At 50.1% G+C, this 20,794-nt stretch overlaps 6 protein-coding genes across 6 annotated transcripts; 1 reads left to right on the plus strand and 5 right to left on the minus strand.

The window, feature by feature from the left end:
- Window positions 1-210: 210 nt before the first annotated feature.
- On the minus strand, window positions 211-1,901 carry BKA67DRAFT_515714 (putative transporter; the record flags this gene model as incomplete). The annotated part of the gene is made up of 3 exons (XM_046097747.1): window positions 211-340; window positions 396-1,409; window positions 1,468-1,901. 3 exons carry the CDS (start codon window positions 1,899-1,901, stop codon window positions 211-213), a joined length of 1,578 nt encoding a protein of 525 aa, XP_045959675.1.
- Window positions 1,902-6,276: 4,375 nt separating this feature from the next.
- BKA67DRAFT_534338 (MFS transporter) lies at window positions 6,277-8,179 on the minus strand (the record flags this gene model as incomplete). The annotated part of the gene is made up of 7 exons (XM_046099851.1): window positions 6,277-6,511; window positions 6,587-6,933; window positions 7,009-7,416; window positions 7,471-7,523; window positions 7,592-7,842; window positions 7,967-8,085; window positions 8,138-8,179. 7 exons carry the CDS (start codon window positions 8,177-8,179, stop codon window positions 6,277-6,279), a joined length of 1,455 nt encoding a protein of 484 aa, XP_045959676.1.
- Window positions 8,180-9,500: 1,321 nt separating this feature from the next.
- Window positions 9,501-10,856, minus strand: BKA67DRAFT_235992 (uncharacterized protein). Its single transcript, XM_046095658.1, has one exon. It carries the CDS (start codon window positions 10,507-10,509, stop codon window positions 9,658-9,660), a length of 852 nt encoding a protein of 283 aa, XP_045959677.1. The 5' UTR covers window positions 10,510-10,856; the 3' UTR covers window positions 9,501-9,657.
- On the minus strand, window positions 10,778-11,963 carry BKA67DRAFT_236126 (uncharacterized protein). Its single transcript, XM_046095659.1, has one exon. It carries the CDS (start codon window positions 11,658-11,660, stop codon window positions 11,046-11,048), a length of 615 nt encoding a protein of 204 aa, XP_045959678.1. The 5' UTR covers window positions 11,661-11,963; the 3' UTR covers window positions 10,778-11,045.
- Window positions 11,964-12,251: 288 nt separating this feature from the next.
- Window positions 12,252-13,013, plus strand: BKA67DRAFT_657357 (ureidoglycolate hydrolase; the record flags this gene model as incomplete). The annotated part of the gene is made up of 1 exon (XM_046107099.1): window positions 12,252-13,013. The coding sequence occupies one exon, from the start codon at window positions 12,252-12,254 to the stop codon at window positions 13,011-13,013; it is 762 nt and encodes a 253-aa protein (XP_045959679.1).
- A 298-nt stretch (window positions 13,014-13,311) lies between these two features.
- BKA67DRAFT_534342 (uncharacterized protein) lies at window positions 13,312-20,768 on the minus strand (the record flags this gene model as incomplete). Its single annotated transcript, XM_046099852.1, has 4 exons — window positions 13,312-17,615; window positions 17,700-20,071; window positions 20,128-20,533; window positions 20,585-20,768. The coding sequence occupies 4 exons, from the start codon at window positions 20,766-20,768 to the stop codon at window positions 13,312-13,314; spliced, it is 7,266 nt and encodes a 2,421-aa protein (XP_045959680.1).
- Window positions 20,769-20,794: the final 26 nt, after the last annotated feature.

Raw genomic sequence — 20,794 nt, forward strand, 5'->3', positions numbered from 1 at the left:
GAAATGTTTATTAAAGTTTGGTATCCTGAGATATGATAATCATCCGCTGTGGTTTCTAAACCCGTCCCCTATCCAATTGTTTTGTGGTATCTTCTAATCGTGCGCGGTTCTACCGCTGAAGTCGTAGCCCATTAATATATATATGCGCTTCGTAGTATCCGTTTCTTTAATTATTCACACCCGACTCTTTACTATCATCGTCTTTCTCGTTTAAACGCTCTCCTTCTCGATGTGCTCGACTTGGTCCTTGTTGGCGAGACCCATCTGGGCAGCGTAGGTAGAGTGCGGCACCCACATGGCGGACTTGCGGGGAGTAGTCTCCTCAAGCATCTTGTCGACCCTGAAATAATGTTAGTTGCTGATTTAATAAATAGTTGAGGGGCAGAAAAACTTACTGTTCAAGAGTGAGACCCTTGGTTTCCGGGACGAGGAAGTAGGCGTAGACCAGGCAGCAGACGCAGAGAGTGCCCCAGACCCAGAAGACCTTGGCACCCATGTTGCCCTTGTCGGTATCGACCATGTATGGGGTGATGATGGCGATGATGCAGTTCCACAACCAGTTGGAGGCGGTCGACAGACCGACACCACGGGAACGGATCTGGAGAGGGAAGATCTCACCAATGACGACCCAGGCGGCGGGGCCCCAGGTAGAGGCAAAGAAGAAGATGTAGATGCAGATGAAGGCAATCATGGCGGAGATGGCTTCGGGCTTGGAGGTGATGGTGCCGATGATGGCGACGATGTACTGGCAGATAACCATACCAAGAGCACCCCAGATCAGGATGGAACGACGACCAAATCTCTCGACGGTCCAGAAAGACACAGGAGTGGAGCACACGTTGACGATGGAGGTGATGATGGAAACAAGGAAGGCATTCTGAATCGTGCCCAGGGTCTTGAAGAAGGTGGTACCGAAGTAGAAAACGAAGTTGACACCGGTCCACTGCTGCATCATCTGAAGAGAGGTACCGAGGATAGTTCGGCGGAGGTTGGACTCCTGCTTCCAGAGCGAGCCGCGGAAGCAGTTCATCCAGGAGTCGAAGTAGCCACCCTGGGGAATGACGGACATCTCGTATTCATGGTTGGCAATGATCTCGGCAAGCTCATCCTGAATGTAGTCGGACTCGATAGGCTGGTTACGGAGCTTGGCCAAAGCGACAGCGGCGACGTCGAGCTTGCCCTTCTTGACGAAGTATCGTGGGGAGTCGGGCAGGCAGGCAATACCAGTACCGAGGATCAGCGCCCAGAGCAACTGAATGGCAACGGGGATACGGTAGGATCCAGAATCCTCACGGTTCTGAGTAGCATAGCAGACGCAGGAGGCGAGGAGGAGACCGATGGTGACGCAGAACTGGTAACCAGAGACGAGGGCACCACGAACCTTGCGAGGAGCAATTTCGGACATGTACCTGTTGAATATGATGTTAGAAGATTGCCTTGAAAAAGTGACGGGTTGGTGGTACTAACAAGATCAGAACGGCAGAGACGAAACCGACACCGAAACCAGCAATGAGACGGCCAGCAACCATGAGACCAAGGCCAGCAGAGGCAACTTGGAGAATGACACCGACGAGGAAGATGAAACAGCCAGTAACAATAGTCCACTTTCGACCAATCCAGTCTGCGATATCACCAGCGATGATGGCACCGAAGAAGGTACCAGCAGACATGATAGAAACAATAAGAGATTTCTTCCAGGTTTCCAGTTCGGTGGCATTGGGACCGTCAATCAGCTTGATGAAGTAGTCCATACCGTTGACACCGGAGATGTATCCGGAATCATAACCGAAGTAGATACCACCGAATGCGGCGAAAGCACACATGGCATAGGTCTTCAAGGTAACGGGCGCCTCGACGCGGTTCACGTCCGCCGTACCGTGGGGAACGACACCACCGGGCATCTTGTCGGATTGTTAAGTAGTAATGGGGTATATAGTCTTCGGATTATAAAGGTGGGTAGTTCAAGTTAAGAAAGGGACTTGTGAGTGGCCCAAAGAACTAATAGTAGAGCTCAGGAGTTTAATAGAGAAGTGAGATTTAGAATGCAGGAGAACAACTTGAACTCACGAGGGCATCATGATCTCCTTTATACAATTGCTGGTTGCAATTTGGGTGCTGCAACGCCCAGTTCCGACTACTTAAACTTGGGACCCACCTCCACGCCCCGGAGCACATGCCTTGAGCGCTCCAGACAATTCTCCAAGTCCCCAAGGACAGTGGAACCACTCTCCCACAAAGGCAAAATCCCCACGAAAGTATACCCCGAGACGAGAGAAACGGGGTGACATTGTGCAGACTCCACTAACGCGACACTCCAGACGAGCCTGGAGAACCGAGAGACCCTGCAGTGGGCAGACTACGGTGGGCTAAGTTGTCGTAATGGACTCGGTCGCTTTCGGCTTCATTGTGGGCTGGAGTGGAAACTCGGCCAGATTGTCGGTCGATTTTCTGCTCAGTGAGCAATGGCGCCGTCGCTGCTGTCCGGGCTGCGGTAAAGCCGGATTTGTGTGCTGATTGGTGAGTCTCGAAGCACTCCTCCTAGAAAGGTAATTTACTGTGGAGCGCTGTGCTGGGTCAACTTTTCACCTCCGTGCTTTTATGATTCTGCCGGTGTTCAAGCGGACACGCTATCTGAACCGCCAGACCGGATTCTAGAAGTTTTAGCACTTTGGCACCTCGAAAATTTTTGAGATATCGTGTCGGGATGGCACGACCAGTCCGATGGTAAGGACAGCTACACGCGGGTATTGCACCACCATCATTGCTGACTGATCCGATGACTGGAGCTGAATCCGTGATTCTGGGGCATGTTTGTGGAGTTGTCTTGATCACGTTCTGCTGCTGAATCTTCGATGGTTTGATCCTGGCCCGTCGGGCTCTAAGGCCCCATTATCACCGAGCCGAAAATGCGTCGACTGTTGCTGATTCAACGCATTGTCACAGCACATTGTTCCGCGTGCAGGCAAGATCAGATGAGTCCTCGTGATCAGTGCTCATACGACACGCTTCTCCAAGGCATGCGCATTACCTCTGATGTCTTTGAGAGGTCTACATAGTGTTTACAATCTGCAATGAATGTTGACGTTCCAATGATACGGTTGTGACTGTCATTGGCTTGTCCGATAGGATGGTCCCCGTCACTCTAACCAAGTATCATTGCCCGTTAAACACCGTCAGACCCGACAGGGGTCTTCGGACGTGGTCGGCGCAATACACACTCAAAGTGCAGGTTGACCATCTGTGCCTACCCAAAAGCTTAAATCTCTGAAGCCACGCGAGAATCATTCCCCCAGATGGGGGAATGGCCGTTGATTTCACCGAGTGTCCCCAAACATCCCCAAGTTCATCCCCAGCTTCATCTGAAGGGAAAGGGCCGATACAGTTGTACTCGGCGGCATCTTGAGTCTAGACAAGGGGAGGGGCTCAATACCATGGTGAAGCCAGCCGACTCAGGTAGGTTCAGACTTGTGTAGAAAAAGGCCAGAATCCTCAACGGTCTCGCTCGGTCAAGATTCGATTCGGTCCCTTTCTGTTCGCTTGACTGTGGTAGCGGGATTTCGATGCAACTCGCCCGTGCATGACCAGTCCGAAATGAGCGACTGGCACGTCAAATTGGATAGTAAATTCAATCAAGTACCCTGTAGTTTCTGGTGACAATGAACAATTCGAGTAAACTACAGCACACACAGTTACGATACGCGCCAATACGAAACCGCCGACTCGTCATGGCTAAAATTCTTACATAAAAGGAGCTTCAGCTGGGGACAATACACGAATCTCATTTCGCTGGCGCGTCGGATTACCCGGAGACAAATCTGAATCTTTTCGGGCGCCAAGGATGCGAAAACGACCGACATATGACATAGCCGCTTATGACAGAAAGGTCCGATAGCCCAAACAGCAAAACCTCGTTTTTGCTAACGTTGAGAATCCCTCGCTTGTCTCGTCCCCGTGTTCCTGAAATTTGAGTGACTCGCGAAGATTCTTGGTTCAAAGCGGGTCAACATTGCCAGACTCTACCCCAATGCCTTCTACGGAGTACATATGCCCATACGCCTTTGCTTATTTGATGGAACCTCGGGACCAGTGCACTGGGAACCGTTTTGGAGGAAGGCGATCCCACTGACTGGTGCTGTCTGGATTGTTGGAGACCAACCACGTGCGGGTGGGGCCTGTCTGTCGATCAACGAAGAGGAATCTTTTTACTTAATTTAAATAAATAAATAAATTCAATCCTTTTAATTCTTTTCGTAGTACATGACAAGTATGTAAGTTAGTGTAAAGTCCAATGAAGACCAGTCTGGTCGAGACTTGGCAAATGCAACTAGCTTGCGGCTCTGCGGTGAAGGCTTGGAGTGGCACAGGCTAAGAAAAGCACCACCATCAAAGCGACACAAACGTCGTGACACATCCCATCTCTACGGTACACGCTAGCTTTTGGTATGGAAACATCCAGCCATGGCTTTGGAATATTTCGTGTCACGCGGCGCACGGGGGATGAGTTTCACCAAATCTGAGATCTAAGGTTAGAGGCTCACTGAAAACGGCTCCGCTCCTTCGGGGAGCTAGCGACTACGCTCGGCACTCACCGCGCCACCAACTTGTGATCTAGATGTCTCCTGTTTTGCAAGCCTCGGCCTTTTCATGGTCACGAGTTTTCCGTCAAACCTTTGAAGGTTATTCATGCACCGCATCTGTTGAGCTGGGCAACGATTCATGACACACTATCACGCGCCTCTGGGATTGCCACAATTTTCAGCCGCCGTTGCAGCTGATCGTTCAATGCGCCAATACCTAGGCTTCTAGCTGTGCGCATCATCTCACGATGGACCAGATCATGGCATCAGCACCGTCAGGTCCAGAGACCTCGCGATCCAGCCGCACCGTACAGCTAGCTTCAACTCCGTCAGCACGAGTCGGTATTCCAGTGACTGTAGGATCGGACTTCGTGTGAAATCGTACTTCGCGGACGTCGTGCCGGGAGAAAGATGTGATTTGAGGAAAACATACCGTCACGACTCCTCAAGTCTCATGCAGACCGGGCTCCTCCAACAAAATTGTGGCTGCAAAAGCAGAATTGCGGCTTGGAGTCCGTAGAACAGTGGCAGTGGTATCTTGGAACAACCTGGAAGCATTCCTGAGGAGAGCCCCGAACGGTTTTAGTCGGGCAATTCTTCTTTGAATCGGCGTCTCAATCCACTAGCCAAGGAATTGGATATTGAAGGCTCATATGCAATCAACCATTTGTCTAGCAATACTACTTTCATCTCTCCAGTCGAGCGGAGTCGCATGAATCAGTGGGTGTGGGATACGTGCTCACGAAGCATCATTGAATCTGGCTGCTCCTTCGACAGAGGAACTTCCTGATAGATGTGCAATTTTGAGCCACTCCATACGTAGGAAGGATGCGACCCCAGAAGTTCGTCGTGATCAGCTGGATTCCCACACTGCTCCAAGTGGTTGAGGTAATCAATTTCATGCAGATAGCATCAGACTCCCTGTAATTGACTTCAGTGGTTCCGAGCCCTGGAAGTCTCCATATTCCCTTGGATTGGAGGCCTAAAACCCCAGACCAACTGCTGCAGACCGGGGGTAGGAGGGGGGAGGGGTTGATTGTTGCGCTAACGTCAAGGGACAGGGGTCAAGGCAAATGACGTGAACCCGAGCACAGGGTAAGGCCATCGATTCTGGAGTTGATAACAAAGCTATGGTTCTAGAAGATTGGACCAAGCTTCTACGACGTATTCAATTTACACGATCCTACTCGGAGAAAATAAACATGATCTCACAGAACGCTATGCAATGTTTCGGCAAATGGATCGATTTCAGGATCATCATGCCGGTGTGGTTCAGTAAACTCTCGGAGCCTCAGTAGTATGTCAACGCAAGCCCACCACAATATGATGTTCCAACAGGCGGCGCAGAAGGCTGTATGAACTCACAGGGTGAATGCCAGATATCAACTTGGGGCGTCTTCACAGTCTGTGCCAAAAAAAAAAAAAATTTTAATAATCATAATAAAATAAGTCACTGGAGTTGAAGCCGAAGATGGGGAGTCTGAAAATACTGAAAGATGGACCACCCCGGTTACCAGAAATTGCCATCTCATGTCCAGTCGAGCGAGAGAGGATGAGAAGAGATGGCGAGACTTTTTGGAAGATGAAGACTGGAAGTTGTTTATGGCTGGTCTAGCGCTTCCTTCCTTACTTATTGCATTGTCCCTCGATTGTCATGGCTAGTATATTGTTGCCCAGACCCTGTGTAGTGTCACACGGCCTAGTATGACCAAACCCGCGTCTCACCACGAGCGTCCAATGACCCAACTCTGTTCATTCGAGCATACCAGAGTCGCAGGCCAATGGTCATGACTGCTACGAAAAAGCTGCAAGCAGCGCACACATAGTTGCCGGTCGGATACCCTAACGAGGTCTCATTGGACTTCCATATCCATTGTGCAATGATCTGACCGATGCCTGCGCATGAGTTGTGCAAGGCGATGGCAAAGGGGATACTATCGATCGACATCAGTAAGCCAATATCCATATTATATACAAAGCCAAGCACGGTAGGAGTGCCGCAAACTCACGTCAGAAGCGATGGCGTGTTGCAGGTAACCCAGTTGGTCATTGCTGGTGCGTACGGAAACGCTCCAGCAGCAGCTAGACATAAGCAGCCATATCTCGAAGCATAGGCATCTGGTGGCAAGGAGCCAGCGGTCACCCAGCCGACGCCACCGGCAATGGATGCCCCAGCGATATGCCATCCCCGAGCATCGAAGCGATCGGCCGAGTACGACAGCACAATGGCAACCACAAACCCAACGACCCACGGCGGAACTGTCATGAGCTGTGCTTGGATCGACGCGTAGCCCAGACCAGTCACAATCGTTGGCGAGTAGAATGTGAAGGATCCTTGCAGGACTACGTTTGCAATCTGAGATCGCAAAGAGGTGTCAGGTCAGCGGCACACAAAGCCAATGTGATACAGAATCGGAGGAATATGACTCACGTAGGCAACATAATGGGCCAACATCCTCGGGCTGAAGAACGTCTGAAGGACCTCCTTGCGCGACGCATGATCCCTGTTGTAGCCACCGCCTCGCTCCTTGAGTCTGTCGATGGCAAGACGTTTTAAATCTTCATCTAGGAACTTGGCCCGCGAAGGATAGTCTGGGAGGATCAATGCTGTGGGTAGCACACTCAATATTGTGATAATCCCTTCGATGATAAAGAGCCAGCGGAAACCTTGAAGTCCTCCCTCACCATTTATATGCCCAATGCCATACGCAATGGCGCCGCCAAAGGCACCTGCTAGGTTGCAGAAGGCAATGACCAAGGCGATGCGAACTGCTCGCTCGTTATGGCGATACCAGATCGTGATGAAGTACACAATTCCAGGGAAGAACCCTGCTTCAAACTATATATCTCTCTCTTTAGCTGGCTCAGTTTGTTGTGTATAGGCATTGCTTACCACTCCGATCAGTGATCTCAACGCAAGTACTGCGCCATAGTTACGAACACCAGCTTTTCTCGTTGTCAGCATCAGCACATGGTGATGGTTCGTTTAGGAATAGTAGCCTAATAACACGCACCAAATCCTATGGTGAGAGCACCCCAGGCCCCCAAAAGAAAAGCCAACCAAAGCGATGGGCGCACATAGTGCTTCATGATCCAGTTCGAAGGGACTTCGAAGACGGCATAGGCGACGGAGAACAGCGAGACCGTGACGGCGTATCCTGTAGCCGTCATCCCGGTTTGCTGGAGAAGGTCGTCGCCCGTCTCTGCATTTAGCACGCGTGCATTCCCAATGTTTCCCCTGTCGAGGAAGTTGAGTAAATACAGCCTACACGACAATCATAGGTCAGGGTTACTGCATTTGGACAGCGACAAAGGTTATTTCAGGCCGTCCCCCAAGACAGAAGAGAGATAGCTAGGAAAGGTAATGGGGGGCTTTAACAGTCACATACCAGCAGCACAATGGAATGATCCGAATGTCCAAGCGCCGGTTTAACTTCTCGTTGAGCTTCTCGTCATAGACGTCCGCCGTGATGGTATCCTGTGGCGCCGTGTCTGTCGGCACAGGCGACTTTGACCATGTTAGAACCTGATATTGACCAAACTACCACGCAGAAACAAACCTCCTCGTCTCCTTCAATGTGCTTCACATCTAGCTTCTCCATGTTGAGTCTTCTCGCTGGCAATAAAACTTCGCCGTCAGGTTCGCAGCGAGGATGTGGGATGTGGATTATTCTGCTGCCAGCATGCTACTGTCTATTTTCTTTTTAACAAAGTTATCGTCGGCAATGACTCCGCCGAAAGTCAATGATAACTCACGAGCAGTCCACCCAAGCATCGCGAACACCCAATAAAGGTTTGGGACATGGTTGTTATCCCCGCATTATTTCCTCATCCATCGTCATTTGCCCAGTGCCAACAGCGGCAACGGTATATATCTTCCAAATGCGGGCAATGCGGGGGAGCAGGTCTGCCAGACCTTCTGCTGGATTCCTCGAGGTCTATAAAAAGCCGATTGGGTCGTTTCGGTCGGATTTAAAGGCGTGATTTTTGGCCTGCAGGAGCATTTACAATTGGGCGAACTAACTCATATCTCGACGAAACATGGAGACCGGAGGGCCGATAACCAGGAGCATTTGCAATGAGGACATATTTGCCTAAACGATAGGGTATGAGGGTAGTTGTGGCTACTAAATTTACATGGGCTTATATATCCTATTGTATTACGATTAACGAGCTGACGTTCTGCGGTGTTATTTTGCTACTAGTTATTTGTGAAGTATAGACAGTACCGAAGAGACATAAATAACTTATTGATGAATCCTTTCACGTTTTACACCTTGATAACAATTAGTTCAACGGCGAGGTTGGGAATGCGAAGACCGGATTCATCTCATTTATTAGTAGTAGGCACAAATAAGGTGGTACCATTCCGAGCTGTCCGCGTCGTCTTAACAAAGCAACGTGGTGTCGTACTATCCGGGACAGTTATCCTGCGAACGCAGTCTTAAAAAGCAAATGCAGAAGCTGTCCCCTATGACATACCAAATCGCTCTCTCCACCAGCCATTTCACGTCCATACAATTGTTAAACAACCTCCACTCACATCCTATGATCTTGCAGGCCTAGTTACAAGAACACTCAACGGTAGATGATGACATTGGCAGCCTGGCCTCCAAGGAATACCGGTTGGGGACCTGGCCGACCAATAATGATGGGCGGGTTAGTGCGCCAATGAGCTGTACCGGTATGAAAAGGTGACTGGAGCGAACTCGGGTAGCCTGTCCAGCTGTTAGTTGGGCTCGACTAATGAACACCCCAACGGACATCCCGATCTATTGAGTACGTCTAATTGTACAGCAAGCAATTTCGTGATGTGTGGATGGGCGGCTACAATATACTGGATACTTACACCAACTTCCAGTTCCAATGGGAGGCGCCTGGATGACAGGGCCGACCATAGGCGGGTTTATGAGCAAGTAGGGCTGGTTACTAGCAACTGTAGCAGGCTGTTGATGGATGAGCGTCGGGTGTTGGTGGCCCATGACCATCTGTGGCTGATGGCAATTGATGGCGGACGGCGACTGTTGGCTACATATCAGGTTAGTAGAACAGCTTGGAATCCAACCATCACGGAAAGTACTCACTGCAGGTAAACTATGGCAGGATTCCAACTCGTAGTGATGTGAATGGGTGGCTGAGCTGGGGCTTGGTGATGATGAAGCTCTGGAAGCGAGTGGCGATCCGGTTCCTCCGGTTCTGGTGCAGCAGCGGCGGCGGGCGGTGTGGGAGGACGTGGCGACGAATCGGGCGGAACTGCGGCAGGCTCTACCTCATCGGCCCAACGGACATGTAAGTCGACGTCTCTATCGTCAGATCTTCTTGTTCGAATGCTGATTGCGGGAAGTTGTGGGTTTGCTAGACCAGTGGCAGAAGTAGCGGCAGCAGTCCCTGAGCCTGAAGCTGCCGTGGTGCCCACAGGCACGGTAACATGGATGCTACGGGTGGGCATTGGCTGAACAGAAGAGTCAGCAAGCGATAAGGGAGTGGTTGACGGAGACGATATCGCAGAAACTGTGGAGTTGGTGTCAGGATCCATAGGGGTGATGCGAATTCCATCAAGAGGATCAAGTAACAAAACGCGAATACCTGCTAGCGAGCTAAAAACGTCTGCGGGGGTTGTAGTGTCAGTTACGAGAGAGCTTGCAGAAGCCTCGTCCTTCGCGGTCTGTGGACCGCTGCTAGTTGGTGTCGACGATGGCTCAGAAGGTGCAGGAGGAGAGGTGTTGCTGCCTTCCATAGGTGCCTTGATGGCCGGTTCATCAGCAGTCGCTTTTGGTACAGCTTCCTTTGCTTTCTCTGAGGTGTAAGAACTATTTTCGATGAGCTCAGATAACCTTTGCGAGGATACTCTAACCTCTGCGACTTTTGCTGTCGGTGACACGATGGTCGAAGTGGCAGTCTCGCCAGATCCTGACGCTGCAGTGGTGTTCATCCTGATGCAAGTGGAAATTGAGATTGGACTATGAGTGGTTCAGTATTTGCGTTGACGGGGCATCAAGTAGATCATTGTGCTGCGGTGTACGTGAATGACCGGGCGACATATCTACTTCATCAATGCGCAGAAGAGGTGAATCACTCGATTGTTGATATGGGAAACTAGGCTAACCGGTATTGTTCGGACTATAACCATACAAAAAGTAAAGGAAGTAGAAGCACTAGCTCTTGAACTTGTTAGAGCATATTTAGATCCTTTAATTACCTTTAATAATCACCTTTGGCCCCCAATATTTCTGTTTTTGCAATAAAATATAATTTCCCAATAGCCTTGACCGAGTAGGACTATCGTCCATGCCACTTCAACGGAACTAGATGCCCCTGCTGAATGTCAGGAAGGTTTATTGTGACAGTTGAGAAACATAGCATCGCCACGCCCTGAATGATGCTATACTGTCTACACCAGATTGACGAAGCACCATATCTCCCTTGTAATGTACCTCGTTGAACATTTCTATGTCGGTAGTCCCGTTATCAATTATCTATCATCTCATCATATTGCGTCGACCTATCGCTGGTACTTCCCGCTAAACCAGATCGTCGTTCAAAAGGCGCTCGGATGTTAACAACTCCAGCAGTTATGTGTGTCATACGTCCAACGCTTTTGCTGGCATCCGCCGAGATATTACTATCTACATGTAGCCCGGCATGATCTGGGTTTCTGACCTCGCTGGCAGTGGCTGTTGTGATCCAGCCAGGGAAGACCCATAGAAGCCTTGCAAGTCCAGTGGCGGTCTGTAAGGTCTCTGTGATTGGGGTGGAGGAAGTGCCGCAGGTGAGTAGTATCCTGTGAGCTCTGGATTCGGTATGGCTGTCTGAGAAGCTGGAGGGGCTGGAGGAGCTGCACTGGCGTCTGGACGTGTAGTTTGAATCTCCTCGTTGTGCGAGCTCGCGTAGGACGTTCTGGTGCTGAACTCGACGCCCTCGAGATTGCCACCACTGACTCGCGCAGGTTGTCGCGCAGATGTGGACCGCCTCTGAAAGAGGCCGCAGCAGAGACTCATGATGGAAGCCTGTTTCATGGATTGATCGCGACACAATCACTCTTGATGTATATATGAGGTGAAGAACCCTACTATTGTCAGCCATAAACCACAAAATCTCATGTGAGCTGGAATGTCTTTACTTTAAAACACTTTGATATTGGTCCTCGTGTTTGCCACTACTATGACAACGACTCTACAAACATGCGTGACCAAACGAATGGCAAGCGCACATACGCTATGGATAGTTCACGAAGAACGGCGAAAAGCACATCCTGATGTATTGACTGTCGTGACTTGATATCAGTTGAAGGCTGCCTACGGACACAGCGCCGAAAACTGGGACTAACTATGCGCGAAGGATTTCGCTGTGCCGCACCAATGCTGCCCACGGGAAGTCTTGAGAGGTTCACCGCAAAGACGACCCTGCACTTGCACAATGGCGCCAACCAACTGTTACGTGGGTACTTGAATTAGTGCATGATAGCGATCAATGTAGACCTCCACCGATTGCCTAACAATCACTATCAATGTGGAACCGCAAGCACCCCAAAGACCGGCGGGCGCCGATCGCTTCCCACTTCCGCTTCCGCACCGTCAAACATTTCGGCATCCTACTCGGCGGTATAATTATACACCACTGCCCCAAGCTCATACACGGGCGGATTCAAGCTGCGAGGCGTTCCAACACCACACAATGATCGTGCAAAACATCACCGTTCCCCGAGACCGTAACCTAGAGGCCGTACCCCTCACACGGTCTTCATTCGCCCCCTTCGGCGACGTCCTCACAAATCCCTCTCCATCAGATCTCCCGCACAACACATCTCCCGCCTCGATCGCTTCCGGAGCACTGCCATGTGGCGCCATCTCCGCCAACCAGGGAACTGCCATTCAATATAAACAGTTCGGCACGCTCCGCAACCTGTACGACCAGGCGCCCAGCAAGAGCAATGCCACGCCACGGGTCACCATGTTCGTGTGTGGAGCACGGGAGCTGAGCGGGCCCAAGAAGGACCAGTTTGAGGTCAAAGTCCTGGAGAGGCACCCCTTCACGACGCAGACGTTCACGCCCCTAACGAAGGACGGGGGAAGGACTCGGTACCTGGTCGTCGTGGCGCCAACCTTGGAGGCGAGCACGGGAGACGAGGGCCTGCCCGTGCCTAGGAAAGAGCGCGACGGCAAGGGGGGACTGCCGGGGAGTGGACTCCCTGATCTGGGCCAGCTGAGAGCGTTCGTAGCAACGGGTGAGCAGGCTGTGACATATGGTGCTGGCACGTGGCATGCGCCGATGGTTGCGCTGGGAGATCAGGGCACGGCTGTGGATTTCGTGGTGATACAATTCGCGAACGATACTGCAGTGGAGGACTGCCAGGAGGTTATGCTGGAGAGTTCAGGGATCGAGAACAGGAATATTATGGTGAAAGTCCCTACTCAGCTCAAGTTAGCCAGGTTATGATGTCACATTTCATTTTCACAGGCATCAGTCATTCACAAACGCTCAAAACTATACTGGTGGCGTTAAACCTTTTCAGTTTTTGCTGACTTCTAACATTATTTTCTACAGCTGTGTTGAACAGCACGCCTGTTTTTCACAATTTTTTTTTCTTCATTTTCTATTTTCCTTTCCCACCCCTCATCACCTTCAGACATGATGAAACCTCTACCATTTGAATCACAATGAATATCGTTCTGCGATAGTCCGGCGCGTCAAATCGTTCCGTTCGTTCCATACAGCAATGCCTTCAGAAAAGTGATCATGTCCCGTTTTGAGACTGTTCCATCGATTCAAAGTTGCGTCTCGTAATTTCGGCCACCTGATCGTCGGTAAATGAAGTCTTTGAAACCTTTGACCGTCCCAGGGTTTTGTATATATCTCGCCAGAAGTCCAAGTCCTCACTCCATGCTTTGTGGGCCAATTGGTCGGCTTTGACACCGACGGTATCCTTCAGCGGATCTTCAGGCTTGTCAAAGTTGAGAGTGGTGACGTAATCAACCTCCCCAATAGCCTTCCAAACCTCAGTCTGTCGTAAGCTAGATTTCACCCGAGTTGTAGCGCCATGTTTGCTGCTCCAGTCTTGCTGATAGAGGCGGGCGTCAGGAGCGTCACGAGGCAGGAGCCAGCCTAGTGCTCGGCCAGGTTGTGCACGGACGTGCCTCTTGGTTCTCGTCTCAAGGATATCAACCTCAATTGTACCCTCGACGACACAGTGATACAAGAAGATGTCCTTTGTCTGGCCCCTCCGAGCGCAGCGACCCTTCGCCTGCTCCATGTAAGTCTCGTAAAGATCTTGTGTGGGTGTTGAGAGTGGCGTAGCAAAAATGATGTGGTTTGCCACAACCAAGTTAGCTCCTGATGCTTCGGGGGCATCGACCTTGAGTACGAGGACACGAAATGTCTTCTTCTTGAATGCCTCAATTATGTTGGACATATTGCCAGGCGTACCATTGAAATTCTGGAGTCTGCTGGTAGTTTTGGCAACAATACCGTTGTGCTTCAGCGCTTGAATGATATGCTGGATCATGTCGTCGTACTGCGAAAATATCACTACACTGTCATCTCCTAGGACGACACCTTTGGCAATATTCGTGACGCAGTCCACCTTGCTTGAGTAATTGCGTGGACGACTGCTCGAAGCATGCCCAGATGCTTTGGGCAATAGCTCAAGTTCGCGACTCGAGGGCCGCAGATCATCTATCGGAACTGCATTATCTCCGATAACAGCCTGGCAGTGAGTGGTGCCATCCCCACAAAGCTCTTTGCCAGCCAGATGCTCGCTGCACAGGACATGACCGCAGTCAAGGTTAACCTTCAAATCAGTCCTTGTATGACATATTTGACAAGTTATCCCATCTTTGTTGTCCTGCAACTGTTGGAATAGCCTTGCTCGTCGCAACTCGTTCTCACGGCTCTTGAATATTCGTATTGCGCTGGTCAAGAGGTGCAAGGTTTCCTTGAACGCATTCGTAGTTTCAGGAAATTCAGAACCGCGCACCTTGACCGTATGCCCGAGTTGCGGTGGAATGTCCGTTGGTGTATTAGCATGGACATTAGGGGTGTCATAATTCTTCTGTCCTGCACCACCATTCTCATGGGCTTTGATGAGTTTTAGGAGTGTTGTTACGTTTGCAATTGAAGAAATCTTCAATCCACGAATGCGCGCTTCAGCCATTAGACCGGCCCGATGCTTCGTTGCCATCGCTTTTTCATCATATGTGGTGTCAGCAAGCTTCTGGCGGTAGTCTTCTTGCGCTGATTTGATCATGGGTAGGTCATCTTTCAGTGTCTGGCGCAACTGGGCAAGTGTCATTCGTCCCAGCTCTCGGAGTTTCTCCTCGTTCTCAGGTGTATGGCGATCATGAATCTTGCTTAGACTTTCCCTCGTCAAACTTAGAACATTTGCCTGGTCCATGGCACCCACATCTTCAGAATTGATCCTGTAAAAGTTTGCCCACGAGAAATCGCCTTGTTCGTACAAGTCATGCAAAATGCTCAAATCATCACCAGCTCGCTCACTCGGCTTGATCTCCATGGAGTGTAAGGCCACCAGATCCACGCCTGACCGAGACTTGGCCAGGTTAAGCAAGTACCTCCTAGCATGCGAATCAAGATCCCAACCAGGAATAAGAACTTTGAGCAGAGCGAGATAGTTGTGTATCCCCCCGAAAGTTTCAAAATCGCCATGCTGTAGCGAAGAAACGAGACCTCGCAAGGAAGCGGTGACATGTGCAATTTCTTCGGCATCCTTGATGCTTTCGTCCTTCTTCTGGCTTTTTGCACTTTGTTTGCCTATTTTCCTGGTTCGTCGAGATTCAGCGCGTTGGTTATTACACTGTTCTAGGCGACGAGCGAGCCAGATGGCTTGCTGAAAGAGGTGTCGAATGCTCGTCCCTATATTCCGGAGAAGCTCGTCCCGATGATATTTCATCTTTGAAAGTGTGAGACCATTGTCTTTTCCGAAAGTCGGGAGGGAAGCAGCAAAACTCAATATACGTGATATCAAGTCGTCTGGAAATGGCGTCCCCGTGGGATGGCCAATATCACGCAGCATACCTCGGAGGTCTTCGGCTGCCAGATTGTCTGTGAGCATCTGTGCTCGACGCCAGACCTGTTCCTTCTCCATGTAGATGGCCTTTTCGATAAGTGTAGGTGAGCATACAAAAACGCGCTCGGTGATACTGACATTCAGAGCTGGCGCCTTGTTAGAGGATGAGAGAGTCTTGAGGAAAATCTCTGCTTGCTCGTGGCGATCTTTGACAAACTTGTCTGATTTTAATTTGCCATAAGAACAGCATAGCTCAGTGTCAGTTTGAACGGTTTCCATTGGCCCCTTCGTAATCGACGGAAGGCCTAGGCGCAAGTTAACAGGTCGTACCAACGAGATGCCCAATGCACGTGCCAAATAATCGATGTCACTCAGATTTTGGCGCGGAGGTGTACCAGACAAGAGCCACTTGTGATCTGTGACAGCAGCTGAGAGGAACTGCGCAACTTCGGTGTTGCGGTAGCTCACTTCATCCCACACAATCCTAGGCCAGCTGAAAAACTCTAAAAGAATGCAAGCGTCCATGAACATTCTGGCCCCTGAGAGCGGTCGAGTCTTTGTCTGGAGTAGTGATGTAGTGGTACTCTGTTTCTGGCCCTTGGCACCTTTCCTCGTACTTTTCTTGACGATGCCTTCCACTAGCTCCTGATTTAGTGCCTGTGCCTCTTGAAAGGCGGTCTGAATGTCATTGGCGACCATTTGTTTGGCTGTATGGTTATGTTGCGCCCGAAGATACCGAGCGAGGAACTGTCGTACCTGCAGCACGCATTCGCGGTACCATGCTCTGTAGACACGTTCCGATGCCATCTTGCCCGGTTCGATTCTTCCAGCATACTTGGACAATTCCGCACGGTATTGGTTTTCCTTGAACAGCTTGTCACAGGCAATAACCAATCTGGCTTCGGTGATCTTTTTCAAGTTGCTGGGTGAAGTCAGATCTCTCATGGTTTGGAGAACAATAACATCGTTTCTCTGAAGGTTCTTAAGAAAACGCAAGCTTTCTTCAAGCCACTGAGTGCTGATATGCTCGGGAACTATTAGCAGTGTAGCTTTAGAAGCCATCGCACCAATTTCTGAACATATCTCACTGCGTCGAGAATAGCCGTCGTTATCATGCTTCGCCTGGTGGTCAATAAGCGCTAGAGTCATCACAGTCTTGCCAGCACCGACAGAATCTGCAATGACTCCACCACTACACTTCACCTTGCGTTCAACACGACCGACAAGGCGCAGTGGAACGCCTGGGACCACCTCCTCTTCATCCTCCCGTTCTATGAAGAACCTCGGTGACTTTTCCCTGTTTATCATGTGACCGACTGTGAATAGTTGGCTTTTATCAAGCCTCAGGCCTCGCGGGAAATTCGGAGGTTGGCCACAGTCCCCGTCAAATATCATGCGGACGGTCTGAATGGATTCTACGAAAGGTCTCAAGTTGAAGACGAGGGAATCGGAATGTCCAGGCTCCACAAAGGCCCTCATAGTAATGCTAGAAGCATTATGAGCTAGAGTATCGCGCGCATTCGGTAAATATGCCAATGCTCGGTGAGCAAGTCGGCTGGGGTTCATGGTAAACCGGACAGAAACCATGTTGTCCTTCTGGCTCTTCTCATAAGGAGGAACTTTGGCCATGACCTGAAATGCGGGTAGCTGGCTTCTTAAACCGCGTTCATATGCGCCGACCTCATCTGGCTTGTGAATTGGTTGTAGATTGCTGCTTTCGCTGTTGACCACCCAGTATACTGGAGGAAAACGGGGTGAACACGCCTCGCAAATGTCCTTTCCCTCCAAACAGATGTTGTCAATGCTCAGGTGCTGCATCGATTGGATCAAACTGGGAACGGCAAAGATGATAGACTTGAAGAAGTCTGCCTGATCGGCTTTGTCAATGATTGCCCAGTTAACGCCAGCGGAACAGATCCAAGAGGCTTTGAGTAAAACTCGGTTTGGCGGCTTATCGCCACGATCAATCGTCATGGTGGCAAGCAGGCGGTCATCATTACTGCAGTCGGAAAATGCTCCGTCAAGCATAGAAAGTTGTAGGCTCTCACGCTGGAAGGAAGGCTGGGGAACATGTGTCTTCTCGGATGTCTTCTAAACACCCTTGGTGTCCCAATAACCATCCATCGTGATTTTCTGCAAATAAGAGCCTGACGACAGCTTGTGAATTTGCTTCGAGAAGTCAGCAAGGGGCACGAAAGTCAATAGAACGTCCCGATGTTCGTGCCATTGTAACAGTCGTGGAGTCTCTGAAATGACAAAAGTATCCATCTCGGCAGGACCGATTCTTGTGGGATCTTTGAACAAGAAGAGTTTCTTCCCACTGCTTTTATCAAGAACGAAAAGGCTATTTTCTGCCACATCGCAGTCTGGCTTGCGAGTCCATGTTCCAAGCATAGACTGAACGATATTTCCAGCTTCGTGGCTAATTACTGAGCTATTGTCGTTGACCAAGTCAATCTTGATTTGTCCAGAATTATCTTCCGGAACAGTGATTGTGACCAGTAGGTTGTAGACCTTCTGACCGTGCTTGACCTGTCGGTGAGGCTGTTGGAAGTTCCAAGGAGTCCATTGATCGGCAGTAGGAATGCTAGAAAGCGTTCTGTCCGTAAGTCTTGCACGTGCAAATGGTCGACCACGCAAGCAGAAGTCCCGCAGTCTTTTGCCAGTAGGGCTGGAGTGGTCTCCGTTGTTCGCGACAGTTAAAGCTTTGCCAATGTCCGAGTGGCCATCGAGGAAGAGATACCACGATACGCTGTCAGTGTCAATCATGATCTTCAAGTTGTAACCGCAGCTGGAGGTGTAGCAGATGGAAATCACCTCAGACAGGTGAATACCATCGAAGAAAAAATCCGCATTGGTCAGTTGTGAAGAAGCCTTCCTCAACCCAGGGCAACTGATTGCCAAGACGTTATCAAACTCCCTCAGAAACAAGCTTGACATAGTATGGCTGAACAAATTTCCGAAAACGCGAGGCACATGCTTCATCAATCGCAACATTGCGTCTTCTTGCCCGAAAGCTTCTGGTACAAGTTCCAACTTTGTATACTCGTGCTTGGGGTTGCCCTTGCAACTTCCGCAGCGGATCGTGCCACATATGATACATATCCAAAGCACTGCAGAGCTATACATTGCGGTACCAGTGCAGAAACAGTATACGCGGAGCCGAGCGGCTAAATCCAGAATGGCGCCAGTGTTGACGTTCATGAATGTGTAAGTTCCGAAACCAGAAACAGTCTGCAAAGAATCGAAAACGATGCTAGGAATTGTAACAGATGAACGGGGGCCGACATATTTTCCATCATCGCGATTGATGCGGGGAAAGTTGACGTTTCCAGTTTTCTTGCAGATTGCCATGATCGCCGAGAGAAATGAAGATGCCACTATAGTAGTAGTCATAGCATTGCCAGCTAAGTTTTTCAATTGGTCATAACTTTCCCGCGACAGATTGACAGCACCACCAGGCAAACCCTGTAGTAAGAAGCATTCCCTGCCCATCACAAAACGACATTGTATGGTGAGGAAAGGCAAGCCATTGGGGGTAAGGCAAGGTGACATGCCGAATGGTGTCGCGCCCGTATTTCTGTCGACATTCTGACTAAAGTCGATGACCTTCACCTTGTGATTGAAGTCGTACGAGGGGATCGCGCATAGACCTCTTAGCTGGTTAATGTCGGCAACCTCTTTGACACGGTCAGTTTGCCGGTCCATGACAATCTGGTTGACTCGGTCATAAAATTGCGTTTCTCCCGTTGACTTCATGCCGGAGAAGGGATGGCCGCGGCCGAGATCTTCTCGCTTGCGAGTATTCTCGTGGCGTACGCGACTATACTCCCATGGAACATCCCTCGTAGGCTTTATAGCTTTCTCGAACTCCAGCTGCTGCATGTCAATTTGTATAGCTTTGTCCATGTTGTTGTACAGAAATTTCTCTATGTCGACGGATGCACGTCTTTCGAGACTCTTCAGGAAACGTGTGGTATCCTGCGTCATGATTCGGGAAGTTGCAGCCCCACCAAATCGGTCGTTGTCGAATGCAACGAGGTACCTTCGCGCGCGGGTCTGGGGGAGGTAGTAATCCTTGGTGTCGCATGCCAAGAAGTCTGCGCTGTATTGAACGGCTGGGAAGTACCAATCCCGCATATCTTCCCAGGGTGCGTCAAATACGTTCTCAAAAATGACAATGGCGGGACGTTGGTGAAGTATATATGCTAGTACAGGGAAGAAAGTCGAGTCGGATTCGCTCATATTTGCCGTATTCACGACCTCCACAAGTCGCTTGGAAACTGCCTCCCGATCTGGACCATCCTCAAGCTCTATCGTTTCCTTGATGTATGTCTGGAGCTCTGCTGTGGCTGCATTGAAGCCCTTCTGCTTCTTGTTGCTCAACGAAGAGAACGCAATGCAAGAAGTGCCTACCACCAAGATGTCAGGTGTTGTGGGGGCTGGCTCCAGAGAACCGAGGGCAGTGAGTCTAAGACATATCGTCAGTCTCTACAAACTACAACCCGATGCTCTATTCCAACTCACATTTTTGCTGTAGATAGCTTGGGATCAGCGAAATCAAGAACATCTCGAAACACTGTAGCATCAGTGTTCCTACGAATGTAGGCTTGTTTGTATGCTTCTATCTCCACACTAAAAGCATGGCGCATGCGAAATAACTCAAGCCCAGTTAAGGCAAAGAACTCGCTTTGCAGCAAATTAAGTGCGAAGATTGGTGCTTCAGTGCCGGAGCACATGGTAGCAACGTTGATTGTGAACCCGCCATCCTTAGCAATCTGCAAGAGATCCGGGAAATTTCGTTCCTCGTTTGTGGTGATGCGCAAGAGAATATCACGAAATGCATCGTGCACGTTGTCAATGGGCGGAAGACTACTGTCGAGCCCATTGGAACGCGCCTTGGGCACCGTGGCATCAGCTGGGTCAGAGTGGCCTGGAACATTTTTAGTGCTACAAAACATGAATAATATTGTAATAATCATACCTTCGGATGCCGTACTCATGTCCTCAGCTTTTCGTTTCCGGCTGCGAGTCGCTGATGTACCTGTGTTATTTGAAGTCGCGTCGGGCATTGGGACATCTTCGTCAGCGATGGAGATTGAGCTCGACTCCTCCATTATCGGGGACATACAGAACCCTGCTCTTGTTTTGTCGTTAGAGAAAGACATAACGAATCAGTTGAGTGGTGCACGCA

The sequence above is a fragment of the Truncatella angustata genome (assembly GCF_020726525.1).
Source record: "Truncatella angustata strain MPI-SDFR-AT-0073 chromosome Unknown BKA67scaffold_3, whole genome shotgun sequence".
Classification (NCBI taxonomy): domain Eukaryota; kingdom Fungi; phylum Ascomycota; class Sordariomycetes; order Amphisphaeriales; family Sporocadaceae; genus Truncatella; species Truncatella angustata.

Bases quoted from the DNA above. Each gene is read 5' to 3' on its own strand.
- BKA67DRAFT_235992 (XM_046095658.1), bottom strand. From the start codon at position 10,509: ATGAACACCACTGCAGCGTCAGGATCTGGCGAGACTGCCACTTCGACC.
- BKA67DRAFT_236126 (XM_046095659.1), bottom strand. From the start codon at position 11,660: ATGGCTGACAATAGTAGGGTTCTTCACCTCATATATACATCAAGAGTG.